This window comes from Microcaecilia unicolor, chromosome 2, assembly GCF_901765095.1.
Source record: "Microcaecilia unicolor chromosome 2, aMicUni1.1, whole genome shotgun sequence".
Lineage (NCBI taxonomy): Eukaryota > Metazoa > Chordata > Amphibia > Gymnophiona > Siphonopidae > Microcaecilia > Microcaecilia unicolor.
In genome coordinates this window covers 143920694-143944194 of record NC_044032.1, presented here as the reverse complement: position 1 = coordinate 143944194, position 23501 = coordinate 143920694, and the positions used below count along the sequence as shown (strand labels likewise).

At 44.0% G+C, this 23501-nt stretch overlaps 1 protein-coding gene and 1 long non-coding RNA gene across 2 annotated transcripts in view; both read left to right on the top strand.

The window, feature by feature from the left end:
• The window catches only part of MBLAC2 (metallo-beta-lactamase domain containing 2), a 39540-nt gene extending 16899 nt beyond the window's left edge, over positions 1–22641 (top strand). Inside the window, exon 2 of the mRNA XM_030193378.1 lies at positions 22236–22641. Within this exon, the coding sequence (XP_030049238.1) occupies positions 22236–22624 (389 nt within the window). The 3' untranslated portion in view covers positions 22625–22641. The remainder of the gene's footprint in view (positions 1–22235) is intronic.
• LOC115463144 lies at positions 3361–4385 on the top strand. Its single transcript, XR_003941006.1, has 2 exons — positions 3361–3970; positions 4056–4385. It is a non-coding gene; the product is annotated as an uncharacterized LOC115463144 (long non-coding RNA).
• Positions 22642–23501: the final 860 nt, after the last annotated feature.

The window sequence follows — 23501 nt, the reverse complement described above, 5'->3', positions numbered from 1 at the left end:
ATACTTCGATCTATCTTGTACCACAACTCCACCCCCTTTATCAGCCCTCAAGATTATAATATTTTCGTCCCTCTGTAAATCTTCAACTGCTTGACGCTGCAAAACTGTCAGATTACCATACTGTTTCCCCAAGGTTGCTTCTAATTTCTCAAGATCATGTAATACCCATTGCTGAAACGTAGCAATGGCTGAATCTATAGGACCATGAGGAAGCCATGTAGAGGGCAACCGATGTGTTTGCAAAAAGGATTTAGATTGACTAAGTGAACTATCAGATTCGATGGTATCATTCTCTCCAAAAAATAATTTCAAACGTAGTTTTCTAAAAAACTTATGTAAATTAATGCGAATATCAAACGCATTATGAAACTGAGTAGGAACAAATGTAAGCCCCAAACTTAAAATTTGATATTGAATAGGGCTCAAACACTTCGATGATAGGTTAAACACTATCAATGAATCTTTCTGCAGAAAGATTCATTGATAGTGTTTAACCTATCATCGAAGTGTTTGAGCCCTATTCAATATCAAATTTTAAGTTTGGGGCTTACATTTGTTCCTACTCAGTTTCATAATGCGTTTGATATTCGCATTAATTTACATAAGTTTTTTAGAAAACTACGTTTGAAATTATTTTTTGGAGAGAATGATACCATCGAATCTGATAGTTCACTTAGTCAATCTAAATCCTTTTTGCAAACACATCGGTTGCCCTCTACATGGCTTCCTCATGGTCCTATAGATTCAGCCATTGCTACGTTTCAGCAATGGGTATTACATGATCTTGAGAAATTAGAAGCAACCTTGGGGAAACAGTATGGTAATCTGACAGTTTTGCAGCGTCAAGCAGTTGAAGATTTACAGAGGGACGAAAATATTATAATCTTGAGGGCTGATAAAGGGGGTGGAGTTGTGGTACAAGATAGATCGAAGTATGAACAAGAAGCATTCACTCAGTTAAATGATCTAACATTTTACAGCCCGTTACAGGAAGATCCTACCACCCAGTATCAATCGAGGGTGTATGAGCTGTTAAAGGAAGCTTGTGAAAAAGGTGTTATTTCTATTCAAATATTTCGATACTTGTTCAGACAATTTCCAAAAATACCTATAATTTACTTCACCCCAAAAATACATAAGAGTTTGGAAAAACCTCCTGGCCGTCCCATTGTTTCTGGATGTGAATCACTGTTTGAACCGCTCTCTCAATTTTTGGATTTTCATTTGCAACCTTGTTTAAAGTCCATAACTTCTTTTGTGAGAGACTCAGATCACCTGCTTAATATTTTGCAAGATGTAAAAATTGATGCTAATGCAGAGGTATGCTTGGTAACACTAGATGTTACTGCATTATATACAAATATCCCGCAAAGGGAAGCTGTGATTATGATTAAGGGATTATTGGAAACTTTGGAGTTATCCAATCAATTAATAACTTTACTTGGCAATATAGCTGAGTTAGTCATTTATCACAATTTTTTCAAGTTCAAAGAAAACTTTTTTCATCAAATAAAAGGAGTTGCGATGGGTGCCACAGTAGCCCCCACTATTGCATGCTTGTATATGGACCAGTTAGAGAAGCAGTATATATATACCAATCAACATTTTGAGGGTGTTGTTAAATGGCTACGATATATAGATGACATTCTGGTAATATGGCAAGGGACAGAAGATAATTTATTGAAACTGTTGGAAATTTTGAATACAGTGAGCCCTCATATAAAATTTGTACATTGTATCGGTCGTCGAGAGGTGAATTTTTTGGATGTAAATATCCAATGGTATGACGGTAGATTTATTACTAAGATTTACCGTAAGGAAACTGATCGTAATACAATACTACATTATCGTAGCCATCACCCTTCTGGGTTAAAAAACAGTATACCATCGAGTCAACTGCTTCGAGTCCGTAGGTTGTGCAGTTCTCGTGAAGAATACACTTATCAAGCTTTTCAAATGATTTCACGTTTTCAACATAGAGGATATCCTGATAGAATTTTAAAAAAAGCGGCTAAGAGAGCATTCAACAATCACAATGAATGGCATCCATCATATGATAACCAGAAATATAGATCTATAAAAAAAGATCCGTTGACTTGTGTGTTACCTTACACTAACCTGCTTATAATCGAACGAGAATAACGCCCAAGTTCCGACCTAAATCGGGAGATGGGCGTTCTTCTCACAAAAACAAATAAAGCGGTATAATCGAAAGCCGAACGTTGGACGCTTTCAACTGCACTCCGTCGCGGATGCGGACAAAGTTGACGGGGGCGTATCGAAGGCATGTCGAAGGCGGAACTGGGGCGTGGTTATCGGGCGAACAGAGATGGGCGCCCTTCGCCGATAATGGAACAGTTTTGAGCTAGAATTTAGGACACTTTTCCTGGACCCTGTTTTTTGACGAATAAGGCCCCCAAAAGTGCCCTAAATGACCAGATGACCCCCAGAGGGAGTCGGGGATGACCTCCCCTGACTCCCCCAGTGGTCACTAACCCCCTCCCACCACAACAAATGATGTTTCACAACTTTTTACTTTCACCCTCAAATGTCATACCCTCCTCCCAAGCAGCAGTATGCAGGTCCCTGGAGCAGTTGTTAGGGGGTGCAGTGGACGTCAGGCAGGTGGACCCAGGCCCATCCCCCCCCCTACCTGTTACAATTGTGCTGCTTAATGCTACTAGTCGTCCAACCCCCCCAAACCCACTGTACCCACATGTAGGTGCCCCCCTTCACCTCTTAGGGCTATAGTAATGATGTAGACTTGTGGGCAGTGGGTTTTGAGGGGGATTTGGGGGGCTCAACACCCAAGGGAAGGGTGCTATGCACCTGGGAGCTCTTTTACCTTTTATTTGGTTTTTGTAAAAGTGCCCCCTAGGGTGCCCGGTTGGTGTCCTGCCATGTGAGGGGGACCAGTGCACTATGAATCCTGGCCCCTCCCACGAACAAATGCCTTGGATTTATTCGTTTTTGAGCTGGGCGATTTCATTTTCCATTATCGCTGAAAAGCAAAAACGCCCAGCTCACACCTTGACGAATAAAACATGGGCGTCTTTTTCTTTTAAAAAATACGATCCGCCCCGCCCCTTCACGGACCCGTTCTCGGAGATAAACGCCCATGGAGATAGGCGTTTCTGTTCCATTATGCCCCTCTGTGTCATCTAGTCAAATTATACAAATTATGAAACGTCATTGGTCTATATTAGGTATACATAAAGTTTTTCAGCAATTTCCTCGGTTTGCATTCTCTCGAGGTAGAAATTTAGGTGAACAACTGGCAAGACATAACACTGCATGTAATGTAAGACATGAGGAATTTGGCCATGGGAGGTGCGATCGGTGTGTATATTGCAGGTATGCCATGCAAGTTAATGAAGTGAATGTTCCTCATTCAGAGAAAATATATCGTTTGCAGGCTCACACTGACTGCAATACTACAAATTGTGTGTATGGCATAAAATGTCCTTGTGAACTATGGTACATTGGATTGACTACTAAAAAGATTAAAGTTAGGATAGCACAGCACCTTAGTAATCTCCGTACTAAACGAATGGAAGCCCCTTTGGTTTCACATTGGGTGGATGTCAAACATGAAGTTCAGGATCTTCGCTTTGTAGTTTTGAGTCAAATTAGTTTTGAAAGAGGAGGTAATGTGCCTCGCATGCTATTGCGTAAAGAACAAAGGCTAATTTACCTCTGGAACACTGTAAGCCCTTATGGGTTAAATAAAGAAGTAGAGTGGTTAAACTTGTGAGAGGGTATTTAAAGTTAGTTCCTTTGAAGCTTTGGTATGCGCATGTGTCAGCGTCTTTTGAGGCGTTGTTTTTGACACATCCAGGATTGTTAAATTGGAGAGAGGGTATTTAAACTCAGTCTCCTTGAAGCCTTGGTATGCGCATGTGTGGGCGTCTTTTGAGGCGTTACCACCAGCACATCCAGGATTGTGAATGCTTGGCCACCTGTAGAGCCGGTAAGAGTTTATAATATTGGTTTTTAGAAGGATTGTAATATTGTTTGTGAAATACAAATGTATGTTATTATTGTTGTTTACATAGATTATTGACCCCTGAAGACGCAAAATTTGCGAAACACGATCGTGTAGGGTCTGTGTACAACTGTTTTAGCACACAAATGAGAGGACTGCTGCAGTGAAGCAGTTTGAAATTCAAGGAAAAGTCCCGTGAAGTATGGAGTCACGGTGAATGGAACTACTGTCATTCAATACCACAGCACAGAGTTATCAGTTGTGGGTTACGATGGAATGTAACCTTTTGTTTTAACCTGCTGTGATGGACAATTGACTTAATCAATGGACTAATTGCCACAGGGCAACAGAAAGTTTACAGCAGGTTACCAATAGATTAAGAGAGGATCGTAATGAAGAAGAAATGTTTTTGAATGTCAGTATAATTTACAAGTTTTACACCAATATTGCTATTGAAAGCAACATTTTTGTTATAAGATCATAAGTGATTCTATTATTCCGGGTGTTCTATTGTTATATTGTTATAGAGTTTGATATTTTGATATTAGTTTTATAAATGTGAATTAGAGTGAATGGATGATTGAATGAATGATAGATATATGGGGATTTTAGACAATAATTGTTAGGTTTATGAGATTAATTGATGTAATAAAGATAAAAATAAATGCAATAGTTGTTGAGTATATTGTATGAATTTAGTACAACTATTTATTGAATGATACCTTAGACAACATTGTAATGATGATAATAAAGATACCTTACTTGAATACATTTTGTTTTTACTAGTGTTTGGGACCTAAAATCCTCTTCCTCAGATCAGGACAGAATGAGCAAATGATGCCAGTACTAAAATATATGTGTGTGTCATGAAAGCATTACAGTGATAGTCTGAAAGGGAAAAAAGGGGTGGAAGGAATGGAGGGTGATCAGAAGGTGTCAAACAGTAGAATGTCATAGTTTCTGAAGTCTAATTGCACATAGAACATGGAGGATGGAACTGAGATTCCAGCTCGAAATGAAGAGCCTTTTCTAAAATACCTGCAGGAGTGCACGTGCATTTCCTGGCATACGCAGCAGGAACAGTCATTTTACAAATCCACGTGGATAAAATGAATAGCATGATCCCTACAGCTTCCACATGGAAGTGTCACGTTCCCATCTTCTACATGTAAATAATATCACTTACACATGTAGCTGCTATTTTTTAAGTACCACCAATTTAACACTGAGGCTGCAATTTTAATTTGGTTTCATTCTGGAGGCGGTAATAAACAAGGGGCTATAGAAAATGACTCCCTTAATTCCTCAAGTAGATCCCTGGCCAAAATGATCACTTTTTCCAGTTCTGGATTGTGTGTCGCCACAAGGGGCTCTCTCTCTGTAGTTTTGTCCTGGTTATGTTAAGTGAAGAAGTAATCTTCCCAGAGATGATGTTGGAGTTGTAATCTTTATTTGAATGATTCATTCAGGACTTTGAGATGTTTATCCCTATTTCTTGGATCAAAGAATAATAGTGTTATCAGGTGGCCTGGTTTTATATGAAGAGTAGACGCTGGAATTGTGAAGGCAGCTGCATCTGTCAGTTGGATTCCAGTGTACAAATGTTTGTAGATGGCCACTGTTGATAGAAACTGTTGTGTTGAAATGTTAACTTTCCACTAAGTGTCTGCCCACTAATCCAGAAACTGTGGGATAGTTCTGTCAGGTGGAGATAGAGAACTGAAAACTGAATTGAGACAATCTCTCTTGGCATCCAGCCCAACTCAGTATTTTCTATCTCCAGCAAGTGGATTGCCACACTTTTCAACCTCTGCTTCTGGTCCAGTTGGTCAGCTGGTCACCAGTTGAGCTTTGCAGGTGGCTTGAGTCTGCAGAGTCACATATGGAGGTCTTCAGATCCTTGTCTTTGGTGCCCGGAGAACTTGCTTCTCCCCTTCCTTCACCTCTCCCCTTTTTCTTGTGGAGCTCTCCTTTTCCAGCACAACAACCTTTAAAAAAAAAAAGGAGAAAGAAAGAGACTTACTGGAGAGTGTGGGACAGAGTATCAGTCCTGATCCATTTTCATCTGGGGTAAGACTTGTGGAGACTGTGAGCATGAGGGGAACAGCTGGCAGTAGTAAGTCTGACTAAAGTTTGACTCGGAACTGTTTGGAAGGCTGCAAGTTCTACTTGGTGCAGGGAAGGAATCCTGACACCGCTTGAGACTGTGTTGTTCTGCGCTTGTGACAGGGTGAATGGTGACTCCCAAGCAGGCAGTTAAGCGGTGTTCCCACTGTGGGACCTGCCAACCTGCATTGGGGCTTTGCAGTGCATGCAGGCCATGAATCCTGCAGAGATGGAGGGAAATGGTTGGTAGCAGCATGCCTTCAAATTTTGCACAGCATCCAAATATGCTGGAGACTTCTGGCTCTCCGACAGGGCTGGTGTGCAGTTTGATGCAGGAGAGCATGGGAATGGGTGCCATTTTGTTGGGGCTGACTTGCAGTGAGAAACAGTGTCTGATCACATGCAAAGCACAGCCACCATTTTAACAGCCTCAGGGCCCGATAGAGCATTCAGTTGCATTGGGATCTTTGTTTTCTCTGAAGTTTATATAGCTGTTACACCAGGCCTATTTACTGAAGCAGGGACAGTCAGAGTTGCTTCAAGGTGCTTCAGTTTCTCGCTTCGCTGCCCCTCTGGCTCCTAAGTGATCTCTTGTAGACCTCCCAAGAGTGGGCAAATGAAGCTATCTCTGCTTCTCCCTCCTTATCTGATGTGGCCTCAGTGTATTCAGAGGAGTCATCATTGAAAGAGCTGTTAGAGGAGGGAGAGTCCCTCCTGAGGAGGGGGATGATCCGAAAGTACTGAGGTTGTTTCATAAAGAAGAGGTCAGTACTATTATTGCTGAGGCACTGGCAGTGCTTTCCATTAAGGAGCCTTCTGCTTAAGCGTCAGGAGTTCCATCTTCGTGGATCATGAGGGGGCTTAGCAGTCCTTCTAAGGCCTTTCTGATGCATTCTGAGTTACAACAGAATGGTTCTCACGGCATCCCGACAAAATAGCCTCGTAATAAAACAGCCCTTGACAAATCGGCCCCTAATAAAATAGCCCTCAACAAAATGGCCCCTCCCTCAAAATAACCCTTGACAAAATAGCCTCCTTGACAAAAATAGCCCATCACAAAAATAAAAAGTATATTACATTCTTTAATGAAAGACATAAGCAGGTGTGGACACCCGCTTCAGGAGTCTAAGAAAAACGTGTTTTAATGAATTAAAATTTTATTAAAGGAAAAATATAAAACACAACTTAAAAAAAACAAACAAACTTGGAATATAAACACTTTGCTATCTCCTATTCTCATAACTATAACTGACAAAATAGTTCTAAGTACTCTCCTTAATATTCGATATCAATGTAGTTCAACAAGTGATTTCATTTGGAGTGGAGGAGTAGCCTGGCGGTTAGTGCAGTAGACTTTGATCCTGGGGAACTGGGTTCAAATCCCACTGCAGCTCCTTGTGACCTTGGGCAAGTCACTTAACCCTCCATTGCCCCAGGTACAAAACTTAGATTGTGAGCCCTCTAGAGACAGAGGAAGTACCTGCATATAATGCATACAGTGCTGTGTATGTCTAGTAGCACTATAGAAATGAGTAGTAGTAGCAGTAGTACTTTTAACTGGAAAAATATATATATATTGAAGTGAACAGTGCATACCTAACAAATGCATAGTGCGTTAAGAAAATGTATATTCATAAACTGAAGTGAAATTACTATGAAAAACATTCTTGCACAAGGTGAAAAGAAAGATGCTCAGCGCAAAAAAATAGCCACAGAAAAAGTTTAGAACCATTCAAAGATTGTTTATAAAATCAACTCTATAAATATAAATGTTTTGTCAAATGATATTAAATATAATAGCGCTGGCAAGATAAGCATTAATATGTGATGGCCACAAACATACAGCTAAAATACATGAGTAGCACCAAGCCCCTCTCATAGCGCTCCACATAGGATGCCTTGCTCAGAAACAAGAGACAGGAAAAATTACAAAATGACTTCCCACTCAGCTCTCCTGTGCCATCCTACCTTCAGCCTTGCTTTGAGATCGTTGGCAGCAGCAGCAGCAATTCTTTCGGATAGCCTGAGACTGGCTCTGGAGCATTCCTTCTATGGTGTCCCACCCCCAAACATCAGTGGTGTACATTTGGCACTAAAATACTGTGCATATGTGGGAAATAGGGAAGAACTAGCGCCTTCCTCCCACCAACAGGGTCACAACTGCCTGTGGGCGATTCTCCCACTGTCCAATTATCCCTAGTGATTTTTAGGTTACTGGAGCCACACTCCCAGTGGTCTCACAGTTCCCAGAAAGCACTCACAGACCCAACATAGAAAGCACCAGGATTCTTTATCAGTCTAGACAGCAGAGTCAATAAATTAAACAGATTTATTGTCACACTGGAACAATCAACAAAAAAATGTGCAAACAGCAAACAAAACAGGTAACTGAAATATGGATCAATTATAACACTAAACAAACATCTATATACTGTCTAAACAGTACTTGGGAAGGTCATGACATATAGTTCACCGAGCCTCAGCAAATAAATCTGTCTCTCTTTCCTCCTGGGCTAAGATTGAAGCAACAGCCAGTCACAACTGCTGGGTAATTTCAGACTCCAGGCCAATCAGAGCCCAGTCAACAAGATTTCAGATATATACTACTACTTGCTTCCTGCTGTGTCAAACTGAAGAAAACACTCGACAGTTCTGATTGTGGTTGGGCAGTAGTCAAAGTCATATCTAGTTAAACTGCCCTTTCGGGGCAAGTGGCAGTTTGGAGAGGATCTCAGTAACTTAGTGAAAGAACTGGGGGAATCTAAGCCACAGCAGTTGCTGGAGAATAATCCAAAAGCCTCTGGTCGTCCGTCTTTAGTGGCTCTCAATCTTGATTTCGAAACAACAGATGGTACCAGGCTGGTCGTCAACAATATGGTCAGAAGTCCCGCTTTCAGGCCTTTTCTGTGGACAGGAAGTCATATTCTCAGCTAGAGCACCCAGTACCTCCCAAGCTTCGCAATGGTGCGAGTCTGGTCCACTCTTCGTTTCTTTCAGTGGGAGGACATCTTCAGGAGTTCAGGAGGAGCAGGCCAATATCACGTCAGACTACTGGGTTCTGGATATGCTTACAGAATGTTAAAAGTTGGAATTCTCCTGCCCAGTCACTCCTCTCTTCTTGCAGTCGCCTTGTCGAAAGTAGAGGTTCAGGCCACCGTAAATTCCTTGCTGCCATCCTGGGACATTGTTCCAGTTCTGCAGGCCAAACAGGGACAAGGCTTTATACTTCATTGTGCCAAAAAAGAAAGGCACCTTTTGTCTCGTCTTGATGTCAAAGGTCTAAACTGATGCTTCCCAGTGTCTTGCTTTCTCAAGGAAATACTAAGAGCATTCATAGCCTCGGTTATAGTGGTAGAATTTCTAACCGCTGCATTAGAGGCTTCTACATTTTGCGGTGCTGGGCCGTCACTTCCAGTTCAGGGCTTTTCCCTTTCGTCTCGCCACAGCACCAGTGGCGAAGCCAGAAGGCAATTTTTGGGTGGGCTAACAGATCTGATGGTGGGAGTAGGGTTGAAGAATAGATCAGGCATTTCAGAAACTGATCAAGGAACATCAGATATGAAGTAAGAACCTTTATTGATGACTCGACACGGTACCCTATTTCTGCACAAATGTGCCTGCCTCAGGAGTCTCTTATTGATATAAATGACAGTCACAATATAGTCTGTCCTTGGTGGTAAAAATCACAAGAGCCTGTCTTCAAAGACTGAATCACTAAAAGAAGTCTTTAAAAAGATTGTTTGTTGATAAAGTAATGGTCTCTAGAACTTCCGCTACCAGCAAATACCAGTTGACAGCTAATGCTAAATATAGTATAATTGACTACAAATCATAAACATAAATATAACCAAAACCCCAAGAAGCCAGACCTTGCATGTAGTACAATGCCAGAGAAACAGAAAGAGATGCATTTCCTCCTGTGCAAAATATAAAGATTGTACATGCCAGGGATGGTGTTAAAGGAGTGCAGCTAGAGTAGTTGCCCTTGGCCCCCTGGCCAGAGAGAGCCGCAAGCATGACAGAAGCTGAAGGTGGTGCAGCCTGGTAATGGGCTTTGGGTAATCACAAAATAGAAAAAAAATATTTTTTCTACCTTTTGTGGTCTGGCTACTTTATTTTTCAAATCAGCATGGTCCCAGTCTCTGGTTTCTGCTTCCCTCTGTCTTCTCTTAATTCACTCACCAGGGTCTCCTGTCTATTTGGTATTTCTTCTCTCTCCATGTCCACCATTCATCTCCCATCTCTGTGTCTCTATAGTTCCTTGTCCAGTATCTCTGCTGTTTATATCCTGCATCCATCATCATTGTTCTATTCCCTATCCCGCCATCCCCCTCTCGTATACCACAACCCCCACTCACTACACAGTTCTACCTTGAAGGGTCCGCCCACCCTGGTGGTGTGACCTCTGTGGCTGCAGGAAAGAATTCCACTCTCCTGCCTGCTGTCGCTACTCCGTCTCTTGTTTGCTCTTCTGCGCTGTGGGCAGCTCCACCGTGTTGAAAAAATGGCTGCCATGACTTCCAGTGGCAGTCTCGGACTATGTCCAGGTTCTGGGGTCAGTGATGACGGTGATGGAATTAGTGCCATGGCTAATGGCTCATATGCAGTTTACACTTGCACCTGGGATCCACACCCAAATTTCGGCACCCTATATAGAATCCAGGGTATAAACCATAAAACTTTGCTTTTGATCCCCATTCAACTCCTCCCCCACCTTTCCTCTTCAAACCATCATTAGAACGCTTTTATTAGGATTCACATATATTTTCTAGTATTGTCATCTGTTTCTTATTCTATTCTGATGTGAGGATGTTTTTTTTTTTAATACAACTATGTAAACCGCTTTTGTGCCTTCTGTTGTAAGGCAGTATATGAAGTAAATAAATAAATTGAGGCTAGTCAAAAAATGTATCTGCTTGTATTTCTAAATATGAACCTGTATTTCTATCCATTCAAGTGGACTAATACAACAACCACATTATTCCTCCAGACCGGTCCAGACGCTGATGCTTGGGTTATATATGCATACCAGCAGATTGAGACTGAGAACAACTAACTTGAGAGCTGCATAACAGCCCTGTTCAGTCACTTGGCATCCAGTATTATTTTGAGTCTTCAGCAGATGATGGACATCCATCCTGTGCAGTCTGTGTCTGTCTGGTAAGCCCGAGGAGATTTCTCCTGGGTTACGTTCCTGAATTTTTCCAATTATAATTAATTAATTTACCGGCTGACCTCCCTTTAGCAGCTGCTAGGATTGGGGTGTTGGTCTGTCACCTGGGCAGCCGGGTCCCTCATAAGAACAAAGTATTGCCATGCTGGGGCAGACCGAAGGTCCATCAAGCCCAGCATCCTGTTTCCAACAGTGACCAATCCAGGGTACAAGTACCTGGCAAGATCCCAAAACAGTACAATATATTTTATGCTGCTTATCCTAGAAATAAGCAGTGGATTTTTCCCAAATCCATTTTAATAATGGCTTATGGACTTTTCTTTTAGGAAGATATCCAAACCTTTTTTAAACCCGCTAAGCTAACTTCTTTTACTACATTCTCTGGCTGTCATGGTTGTGGCCGTGTCCCATGCCTACACTCACCTCTTCTTCCAGTGACCAGGCCCTATGCCTGCTGTGGACTTCTTTTTCCCTGTTTCTCAATCCTGTATCGGAGATCATGTCAGTTCTATTTCGGCGTTCCTGCAGCCAAGCCTCACTCTTGTGTTCCTGTATCCAAGCCTCACTGTCACTTGTGACATCATCAGTAAGGTCCTTTATAAAGCACTTTGGAACTTTCATGCTTTGCCTTTGCAACAGAGGTCCAGACGCGTTCTTGTCTGTGTGCTTGTTGCACTTGTTGCCTGCCTTCAGCTTCTGTTCCAGTCCTGCTTGCTCCAGCCCTGCCTACCTTCAGCTCCTGTTCCAGTCTTGTTTACTTCAGTCCTACTTGCCTTCAGCTTCTGTTCCAGTCCTGTTTGTTCCAGCCCTGCCTGCCTTCAGGTTCTGTTCCAGTCCTGCTTACTTCAGTCCTACCTGTCTTCAGCTTCTGTTCTAGTCCTGCTTGTTCCAGCCCTGCCTGCTTCAGCTTCTGTTCCAGTCCCGCTTGTTCCAGCCCTGCCTGTCTTCAGCTTTAGTTCCAGTCCAGCTTGTTCCAGTCCTGTCTGTTTTCAGCTCCAGTCCAGCTTGTTCCGGTCCGGCTTGTTCCAGTCCTGCCCTTCTTCTGCTCAGCTCCGGTCCTACTTGTACCAGTTCTGTCTGTTTCCACCTTAGATCCTTGTTTGGGTGGTTTCCCTGCTGCTAGTCGCCGGTAGTGGCCCAAGATCTCCCTGCTCTCTTGACTCCGTGACACTGGCAACAAATTCCATAGTTAAATTACACATTGAGTGAAGAATATTTCTCCGATTCATTTTAAATTTACTACTTTGTAGCTTCATTGCATGTCTGCTAGTTCTAGTATTTTTGTAAAGAGTAAACAAGCGATTCATGTCTACCCGTTCCACTCCACTCATTATTTTATAGACCTCTATCATATCTCCCCACAGCCATCTTTTCTCCAAGTTGAAGAGCCCTAGCCGCTTTAGTCTTTCCTCATAGGGAAGTCGTCCCATCCCCTTTATTATCTATCCCCGTTATCATTTTTGTTGCCCTTCTCTGTACCTTTTCTAATTCCACTAGATCTTTTTTGAGTTGTGGTGACTAGAACTGCATACAATATTCGAGGTGCGGTCGCACCATGGAGCAATACAAAGGTATTATAACATCCTCATTTTTGTTTTCCATTCCTTTCCTAATGACACCTAACATTCTGTTTGCTTTCTTAGCCTCCGCAGCACACTGAGCAGAGGGTTTCAACGTATTATCAACAATGGTACCTAGATCCCTTTCCTGGTCGGTGACGCCTAATGTGGAACCTTGCATTATGTAGCTATAGTTCGGGTTCCTCTTTTCCACATACATCACTGCACTTAAATGTCGTCTGCCATTTGGATGCCCAGTCTCGTAAGGTCCTCTTGTAATTTTTCACAATCCTCTTGTGATTTAATAACTTTGGTGGTGTCAGCAAATTTAATTACCTCACTAGTTACTCCAATATCAAGATCATTTTTAAATATGTTAAAAAGCAGCAGTCCCAGCACAGCCCCCTGGGGAGCCCCACTGTCTATCCTTCTCCATTGAGAATACTGACCATTTAACGCTGCTCTCAGTTTTCTATCTTTTAACCAGTTTTTAAAGTCCCTCCCCCTTTGTTTCTCTCTCTTGGAGGACTGTTGTGCCTTGGCTCTGGGCTGATTCTCAAATGCCTTGAGTGCTGAAATTACCACAGCCTGTATTATTTCAGAGTAAAAAAAAAAAAAAAAGATTGTGCGCTTCATCTTGGAGCTTATTTACTTTTATACAGCTCTTAATACCTGGTTGTTCGGCAGCATTGCAGTCCTCCACTGAACTCTTTCAATGTTTGATAGTCATTTAGCCAAGGTCACGCTGAAATTTTTTTTTCTGTCAGTCATGAGCTCGACCATGTCCAATGTTGCAAGTCATTCAGCGCATAGAGAATCATCCAGGTCTAGTGATCCTGGTAGCGCCAGATTGGCCTCAAAGACCCTGGTATAGGGATCTTGTTAGTCTGAAGGCAAGCTCTCCCCTAATGTTGCAGGGACCAGGGAAACTGTTGGTTCAGGGACCAATCAGCATGCAAGATTCAACTCCATTCTCTGTTATGGCCTGACTATTGAATCACTTGTTTATTCTTTCCAAAAGTACTAGGACTATAGGGCACACAATGTAATAAATTTAAAATGAATCGGAGAAAATATTTCTTCACTCAGCATTTAATTATACTCTGGAATTCGTTATCAGAGAATGTGGTAAAAACAGTTAGCTTAGTGGAGTTTAAAAAAGGTTTGGATAGCTTTCTAAAAGAAAAGTCCATAAGCCTTTATTAAAATGGACCTGAGAAAATCCACTGTTTATTTCTAGGATAAGCAGCATAAAAAGTATTGTACTGTTTTGTGATCTTGCCAGGTACTTATGACCTGGATTGGCCACTGTTGGAAACAGGATACCGGGCTTGATGGACCTTTGGTCTGTCCCAGTATGGCAACACTTACGTACTTATAAAGGTGAGGATGCACAGGAGAGGTTCTTCTCTGGCAGTAATAGCTACTGCACTTCAGTCTCATAAGAGGTCTACTTCTCTTGCGTACATACGAGTCTGGCAAATCTTTGAAGCATGGTGCCAAGAGAGGGGCTGTGTTCCTTTGCATTTTCCTTGACTGAAATTTTGGATTTTTTACAAGGTGGATTGGATTGGAGTGGAGAAGTAGCTTAGTGGTTAGTGCAATGGACTTTGATGCTAGGGAACTGGGTTTGATTCCCACTGTAGCTGCTTGTGACTCTGGACAAGTCACTTAACCTTCCATTGCCCCAGGTACAAATAAGTACCTGTATATACTACATAAACCACTTTGAATGTAGTTGCAAAAACCACAGAAAGGCAGTATATCAAGTCCCATTTCCCTTGGTTGTGGAGGAGTGGCCTAGTGGTTAGGGTGGTGGACTTTGGTCCTGGGGAACTGAGGAACTGAGTTCAATTCCCACTTCAGGCACAGGCAGCTCCTTGTGACTCTGGGCAAGTAACTTAACCCTTCATTGCCCCATGTAAGCCGCATTGAGCCTGCCATGAGTGGGAAAGCGCGGGGTACAAATGTAACAAAAAAAAATTGTCCCCCTTAAAGGCTTGGCTCTAGCTTCTTTGAAGATCCAGGTAGCATGTTTTAGGGGTCCAGTTCAAGGTAAGTCTTTGTTCTCCTCTCTGGATAGTTTGCAATTTCTCCTAGTTGTTAAACTCATCAGGCCTCCTTGTCATCCAGTCTTGCCTCAGTGGGATCAGTATTATCTGTATTAACTTCAGCTCCTTTTGAGCCATTGGCTACTTGCACATTGAAGGATATCTCCTTGAAGACTGTTTTCTTGGTGGCAATTTCTAGATTTCTGAGTTACAGGCCTTGTGATGCGGGGAACTGTTCCTCTTGTTTTCTTCACAGAAGGTTGTGTTTTGAATGGTACTTTCCTTTCTTCCTAAGGTGGTCTCAGTGTTCCATGTGAATCAGTCTATTTACCAGCCTGTTTTTAGGGATCCCAAGGGACATAAGGAACAGTGTCTCTTAGCCTGCCTTGATGTGAAGAGAACCTTATTGGGCAACCTAAAGTCAATGGAGGATTTTCAATGTTCTGTTCATTTGTTTATTCCCTTTGGAGGACAGAACAAAGGGGCTGCTTGGTGGCTGAAGGAGGCAGTTGTGTCAGCTTATCTTCTTAATGGACAACTAGTGACTTCAGTTCTTAAGGTACATTCCATATGTGGCATAGCAACTTCCTGGGCCAAACATAGCCTCATTCTGCCTCAAGACATTTATAGAGCGACAGTATGATCTTCTTCATTCACGAAGTATTGAATAGATGTACAAGCAAAGCAGGATTTAGGTTTTGATGCAAGTGTTGTAGCTTCCAATCTTTGGGGGTCCTGCCTATGATTTTTACTGCTTTGGTACTTCCCAAGTGTCAGTGTCTGAACCAATCTGGAGGGCTGACAAGGAAGGAGAAATTAGATCATACCTGCTAATTTTCTTTAGGCTCTACAGATCGATCCAGAACCCACCCATTTTTGAAGAAATGTGTAATTTAGAATCCTATTTTTTTGTTGGCGGATTCGTTTGTGCAGCTAAATATTAAGGACTAGATTTTTTTTTTATTTCCATTTTGCTCACACCTTTTTCAGTAGTAGCTCAAGGTGAGTTACATTCAGGTACACTGGATAGTTCTCTGTTCCATGAGGGCTAACAATCTAAGTTTGAACCTGAGGCAATGGAGGGTTAAGTGACTTGCCCAAGATCACAAGGAGCAGCAGTAGGATTTGAACCGGCCACCTCTGGATTGCAAGACCGGTGCTCTAACCACTAGGCCACTCCTCCATTATATATATATAAATTTGGCGCTGAAACGAAATACTCCTAGATCTAAATTTAGGCGTACTTTATAGAATAGAGCTATCACAAAAAGACTAGTCACCCGCCTGAGGTTACCCCGCGGCAACTTAGAGGATCTATCCCTAGCACAGCTGAGGTCCATCTGCACCTGCCGCTTCTGCACTACACTAGCACCTTCCTCCCACCGACTGGGTCACAACCACCTCTGGGCGACTCTCCCACTCTCCAATTATCCCCAGTGATTTCTGGATTACTGAAGCCACACTCCCAGTGGTCCTACAGTTCCTAGAAAGCACTCACAGACCCAACACACACATCACCAGGATTCTTTCAGTCAAGACAGGCAGAACCCACAAACAAACGTGTTTATTCTCAGAACTTGAAACATTGGACAAAAGAAAGTGTGCAAATAGCAAACAGTAACAAGTAACTGAAAAATGGATCAATTAGAAAACTAACAAAACATTTGCATACTTCATAGAAAGTACCTGGGGAGATCAGGACATATCTCTGTTCGCAGAGCTTCAGCAAAGAGATCTCTCTCTCCTTCTTCCGGGCTGAAACTGAAGCAACAACCAGCATCTGCTGGGTAATTTCAAACTCCAGGCCAATCAGAGCCCAGAACAGTCAAGTTTCAAATAAAAACTGGTTACATCACTACAGGCTGTTCCTATTATCTGTGTGCCATCTAAAATAAACTCGGTCCTCTGTAACAGCTTTAAGCATAAACATGCACCATCTTCTGGCCAAACAGGAGAAATACACTTCAGACATATTTAAAACAGGAAAATATTCAATACATTTTACAGGTTTAAAACACAGTTTCTTCGCAAAACCTAAATATGCCACGCTGTTTATAAAATACGCTGAGCGCCCGTCCACATGACTAAATTTAGTCGCAGGCAGTTACACCAAGTAAAATTTGGTGTAAATGCTGATGCCTAAATAAGGTGTGGACCTGGTATATCCTATATAATAATTCTCACCACCAACGTTCTGTTTTGCTGCCTGTGTTCATGGTCTGCTAGGCTCCGAAGCCAGGCTGACATCACACGCAGCACTGACCAACCGCACGACAGCAGCACGAGGCCCCGCCCCTGCCACCACGCCCCTCCCCCAAGGTCGTCGCCGCCACCGCTCCCCTCTCCACCCCCCGAGGTTGCCACCACTCCCCCCCTCCATGAGGTCGCCGCAGCCACTGCTCCCCCCTCCACCCCCTGAGGTTGCTGCCCAGGCCCAGCCATTTTCCCTCCAGGCCCGCCCACCCAAACAGACCTGCCAAGTCTCCCACGAAACACACGGCGCCAACTCCCATTTCCGGCCACTGCTGCTTCTCCTGTTGAGCAGCAGCGGCCGCTACAAAAACAAAAACAGCTGTTTTTAAAAAGGAAGCGCGGCACCGCAGGCAGCCATCAGGCATTGGCTGTCGGCTCTGCAGCCGCTCCTCTCGCCTCTCACATCACTGCCCCTGGAGGACGACCCCGGAGGAGCGCAGTGACATGAGAGGCGAGAGGAGCAGCTGCAGAGCCGACAGCCAATGCCAGAAATGGGTGCTGGCGCCGCGTGTTTCCCGGGAGACTTGGCAGGTGTGTGGGGGGCGGGCCTGGAAGGAAAGAAGGGGATAGAGAGAGAGTCTGGATGGAAGAATCGGGAGAGGGGGTAGACGGTTGGAAGGATAGGGAGAGAAAGAGGGAAAACATGGAAGGATGGGGAGAGAAAGACACGATGGAAGGATGGGGAGAGAAGGGGGGAGATGGATGAATGGATGCAGAGAGAAAGGGGAGACTGGAAGGATGTAGAGAGAGAAGGGACACTGAACAGAAAAGGGTAGAGAGATAGAGAGACACTGGATAGAAGGAAGGGGAGAGAGACAGATGGAAGGATCAGGAGAGAGGGTAGATGGGTGGAAGGATGGGGAATGAAAGACGGAAGACGCTGGATGGAAGGGTACGGAAAAAAAGGAGACACTGGATGGAAGGATGCAGAAAGAAAGAGGGGAGACATTGGGAGGGGGTCCTGAGGCCGGGGGGGGGGGGGGGTGGAGGGGGTCCTGAGACCAGAGGGGAGGGGTGGTCCTTAGACCAGAGGGGGGAGGGGGTCCTGAGACCAGAGAGGGAGGGGGAGGTATCTCTGTCACACTCTCTCTCTCTCTCTCTCACAGTCAGTGTCTTTCTCTCACTGTCACACAGTGTCTCTCACACACTCTATATCTCACACTGTATCACATTCACTCTCTATGTGTCACACAGTCACTCTCAAACACTCTCGATCTCATACACTCGGTCTCACAGAGAGTCTGTATCGCACACATACTCTCACACTCTGTCTCACACACACTCGCACCCACACTCACTCTCTCTCTGTCACACACACACACTCGCACATTCACTCTCTCTCTCACACACAGTCACTCTCACACACACTCTCTCAAACATACACACTCCTAGGAAAACCTTGCTAGTGCCCGTTTCATTTGTTTCAGAAACGGGCCTTTTTTTTTACTAGTTCTATAATAATACACATAGATTTTAGAAATGCCTGTGACCTGCCCCTTCTACACCCTTGGCCACGCCCTCTTTTCAACTATGCAACTTAGAATTTGTGCTCATCAAATTATAGAATACTAGTAAAAAAGGCCCGTTTCTGACACAAATGAAACGGGCGCTAGCAAGGTTTTCCTCGGCTCCCCTGCAGCCACCCATGCCTAGCGACCCTCCTCTCCCCCTGCAGCCACCCATGTCCAGCGACCCTCCTCTCTCCCCTGCCCCCCTCCAGCCACCCATGTCCAGCGACCTTCCTCTCTCCCCTGCTCCCCCCTCCAGCCACCCATGTCCAGCAACCCTCATGGATCAGCTGTGAGGCATATTCCCCCCCCCCCCCCCCCCCGGGTTCTGAAGTTGACATCATAATGGCTACGGCGATGTCAGTCTGATCTACGGAGCCTAGCAGACCAACTCGGAATGAGCCATGGTCCCAGGCAGCAAGTCAGAACGTTGGCGGTGAGAATTATTATATAGGATGCTTAGACAGTTCTGCACGTAAATTCTAATTAATGCCAATTAGTGTCAATAGCTTGTTAAATGGCAATTATTGGCACTAATTGGCTTGTTAACTACTTAAGTTGTACGCACAAATCCAGAATATGACTGGATTTGCATGCAACTTAAGTCGCGTTGTCTACAATCCAGAGGTAAGTACATGTTTTTAAAAAAATGTGGTTATCTTAAAAAAAAAAAAAAAAGTTCTCTTGTGGCCTTCAAGATAGACATAGCTCACATAACACAACTGAGGGAAGTTGGTGGTTGTTTCTGGTTTACATCTGTTCAGGTATTCATCTTTCTCTGCTTTGTGATTCCAATACTGGTTGTCTAGTGACTGCACGGGACTTTTATGTAGTTCTCATGTTTGGTTATTCTCGGTCTCCATCTGCTGATAGGCATGCAAAACCCAAGTGCCAGCATCTGGACTGGTCTGGAGGGCCTAAAGGAAAGACAGTTATCGGGTAAGATCTAATTTCTCTGTTAACACAATATTAAAATGTTTTATTGTGTGTTGTGTTGGCATTATAATATAGCATACTATGCCATACTTTGTATTTGAATATTTTTACTGCTGTAATTGTCCATTGCTTATGTTTGACGTATTCTTGCTGTACACCGCCTTGAGTGATTTCCTTCAAAAAGGTGGTAAATAAATCCTAATAAACAGTCATACTCTTCATTAACCTGTTCACAAAGTTTGATTCTGTGACAGTTTTCCAAGCCCTCAGCTGGAAAACAGTGATGTTTTGAGTCTCTTCTCTCAGAAGTTCTTAGCTGCTGCCAGCTAGCTAATGTCACTGACTAAAATCTTATGACCTGATATTCAGAGGATTTATCTTTCTAATTTTGGGGCACTTTTACTAAATCGTGTTAAGCACTAAAATGTTCTTAACATGAAAAAAAGGCTTGCTGAAAAACGCCAATGACCACAGAGCACAGCACCAATATACTGCAGGCTAGCTAGATGTTTGCAGCAATAAATAAAAGGTTAAAAAGACAATTTTAGAAACTTAGGTGCTAACATTTACTTACTCGCGTGTAAATGATTAGAATACTAGAGCTTATATGTGTATGTTTATACTTACACATATATATCTCAGTATCAGGCTTATTTTCGAAAGTAATCGCCGGCGATCTTCTGACATAAATCGGGAGATCGCCGGTGATCTCTCAAAAGCGGCGAAATCGGTATAATTGAAAGCAGCGTTTTTGACACCATCGCCGCACCGGCAAAAGTTCAAGGGGGCGTGTCGGCGGCGTAGTGAAGGCGGGACATGGGCATCGCTACCAGATGACCAGCTTTCGCGGATAATGGGAAAAAAAAAGTGGTGTTCATCAGTATTTTGCTGGGTTTACTTGGTCCTTTTATTTTCACGACCAGGCCTCAAAAAGGTGCCCAACTGACCAGATGACCACCGGAGGGAATGGGGGATGACCTCCCCGTAGTCCCCCAGTGGTCACCAACCCCCTCCCACACTAAAAAAATACAAATAAAAACCTTTTTTACCAGCCTGTATGCCAGCCTCAAATGTCATACCCAGCTCCCCTATAGCAGTATGCAAGTCCCTGTAGCAGTTTTTAATGGGTGCAGTGCACTTCAGGCAGGCAGACCCAGGTCCATCCCCCCCTACCTATTACACTTGTGGTGCTAAGTGTTGTGCCCCCCTTCACCCATAAGGGCTATGGTAATGGTATAGAGTTGTGGGGAGTGGGTTTGGGGAGGATTTGGGGGGCTCAACACCCAAGGGAAGGGAGCTATGCACCTGGGAGCTATTTGTGTATTTTTAAAACATTTTTAGAAGTGCCCCTTAGGGTGCCCGGTTGCTGTCCTGGCATGTCAGGGGGACCAGTGCACTACAAATGCTGGCTCCTCCCATGACCGGGCTTGAGATGGCCGGCAGTTTTTTCCATTATCGCTGAAAAACAAAACCGGCGAACTCTGGCATTTGACCGGGCCAAACCGTATTATCGAAAAAAAAAAAATGGCCGGCCATCTTTTTCGAAAATACGGTTCCAGTCAGCTGTTGCGCCGCCACCAAAATAGATCGCCGGTGACCTATTTCGCCGGCGATGTTCGATTATGCCCCTCCACGTTGCCTATGTGCTATTTTGTAAATATGTGACTGTCGTGCATAGTGCATATTTGTAAGAGGGCGTATATATGAGTGGGGCATGGGCAGGACATAGGCAGGGCTCCCACTTACACAAATAATGTATAGAATACCCTGTGGGGCCTTTTTAGAAAGCGACAGTAAGCCCAACACAGGTTTACCGCATGCTAATCTGGAGCTACCGCTGGCCCAACATGAGCACGCTGGCGGTAGTTCTAGCCCCATCGTGCACCATTTCCCGCTCTATCGGAAATATTCAAAAAATATTTTCGCAGGCGATGTCCCAGCGGTAATCAGGTAGCGCCACACAGTACCTGGCTACCGCCAGGATAGTGCAAAAGCCATTAACACACTACCTCAGGGGGTAGAGTTAAGTGCTCCCTCTGCATAGCCACACGATAAGTGAAATCTTACCGCATGGCCGTGCCATTTTTCTGCCTTTTTAACGCATCTTAGTAAAAGGATCCCTATGTGATATACGTCCCTGCTGCATTAATGCACCTGCAATTATGGCAGCTTCAAGTGAGGGTGTCTGTATGTTAGGCACACTGATACCGGGTTATGCTAGTATTCTATAACATATCTAGGTGTCTAGGTTCCATTATAGGATAATCTCTTACTGCCTGCCTTAAATGGAGGTACTCAGTTATAGAATTGCTCTCTAAGTATTTTTTGTACAAGCACTCTTTCACCACAGCCTGTTTGGTTTAGTTTAGTTTATTTGGAAACGCAGAGTCCAAATTTAACACAGGTGTAATTTGGAGTGAGCATGGGAGGGGGGGAATCCCCTCAAATGTTGCTTAATTGTTTTCCCTCCCACACTGCCAGTATGATGCAACTTATCCTTTGCACCTTAAAGTGCACAGTCAAATTACACTGATGAAATATAAGAAAGGCCCTCTGGCATAGAAAACAAATGTACCTAATATGAACAGTTGAGTGCATGCAATGTATGTCATTAATTTCAACGCTCAACAACTTACAAATATAACTGCTGTTCACATTCTGTAGGTGATATCATCAGCCTTGGTGACCGGCAGCTGACAGTCATGCATATGCCAGGGCATTCGCGAGGAAGCATTTGCTTACACGACAGGGATCGCAAAATGCTCTTCAGTGGAGATGTTGTATACGATGGATCGATGATAGACTGGCTTCCGTACAGCAGAATAAGTGATTATGTAGGAACTTGTGAGCGTCTGATAGAATTAGTGGACCGAGGTCTGGTGGAAAAAGTGCTTCCTGGCCACTATAACACTTTTGGGGCTGAGAGACTGTATCGGTTGGCCTCCAATTATATTTCAAATGCCGGGGTGTGCCATAAAGTTTCCACATTTGCCATGAGGTCAATTGCAAATTTGGCTCTTCGTGTTACAAACTCTAGGAGACCTACTACCTAGTGCTAGGTTGTTTCTGGAGGCTCATTTTCAAGGCTTATAGACTTACAAAGTTATATAGGTTACTATCAGGCTTATTTTCGAAAGAGGACGCCCATCTTTCGACACAAATCAGGAGATGGGCGTCCTCCCAGGGTCGCCCAAATCGGCATAATCGAAAGCCAATTTTGGGCATCCACAACTGCTTTCCGTCGCGGGGACGACCAAAGTTCTCGGGAGCGTGTCGGAGGTGTAGCAAAGGTGGGTCTTGGGCGTGCCTAACACATGGGCATTTTCGACCCATAATCGAAAAAAAAAGGGCGTCCCTGACGAGCACTTGGATGACTTTACTTGGTCCTTTTTTTCTTACGACCAAGCCACGAAAAGGTGCCCGAACTGACCAGATGACCACTGGAGGGAATTGGGGATGACCTCCCCTTACTCCCCCAGTGGTCACTAACCCCCTCTCACCCTCAAAAAAAATTTTTTTTAATATTTTTTGCCAGCCTCTATTCCAGCCTCAAGTATCATACCCAGCTCCATGACAGCAGTATGCAGGTCCCTGGAGCAGTTTTAGTGGGTGCAGTGCACTTCAGGCAGGCGGACCCAGGCCCATCCTCCCCACACGTTACACTTGTGGTGGTACATGTGAGCCCTTCAAAACCCACCACAAACCCACTGTACCCATATCTAGGTGCCCCCCTTCACCTGTAAGGGCTATGGTAGTGGTGGGTAGTGGGTTTTGGGGGGCTCAACACACAAGATAAGGGAGCTATGTACCTGGGAGCAATTTATGAAGTCCACTGCAGTGCCTGATTGGTGTCCTGGCATGTCAGGGGGACCAGTGCACTACGAATGCTGGCTCCTCCCATGACCAAAGGGCTTGCATTTGGTTGTTTCT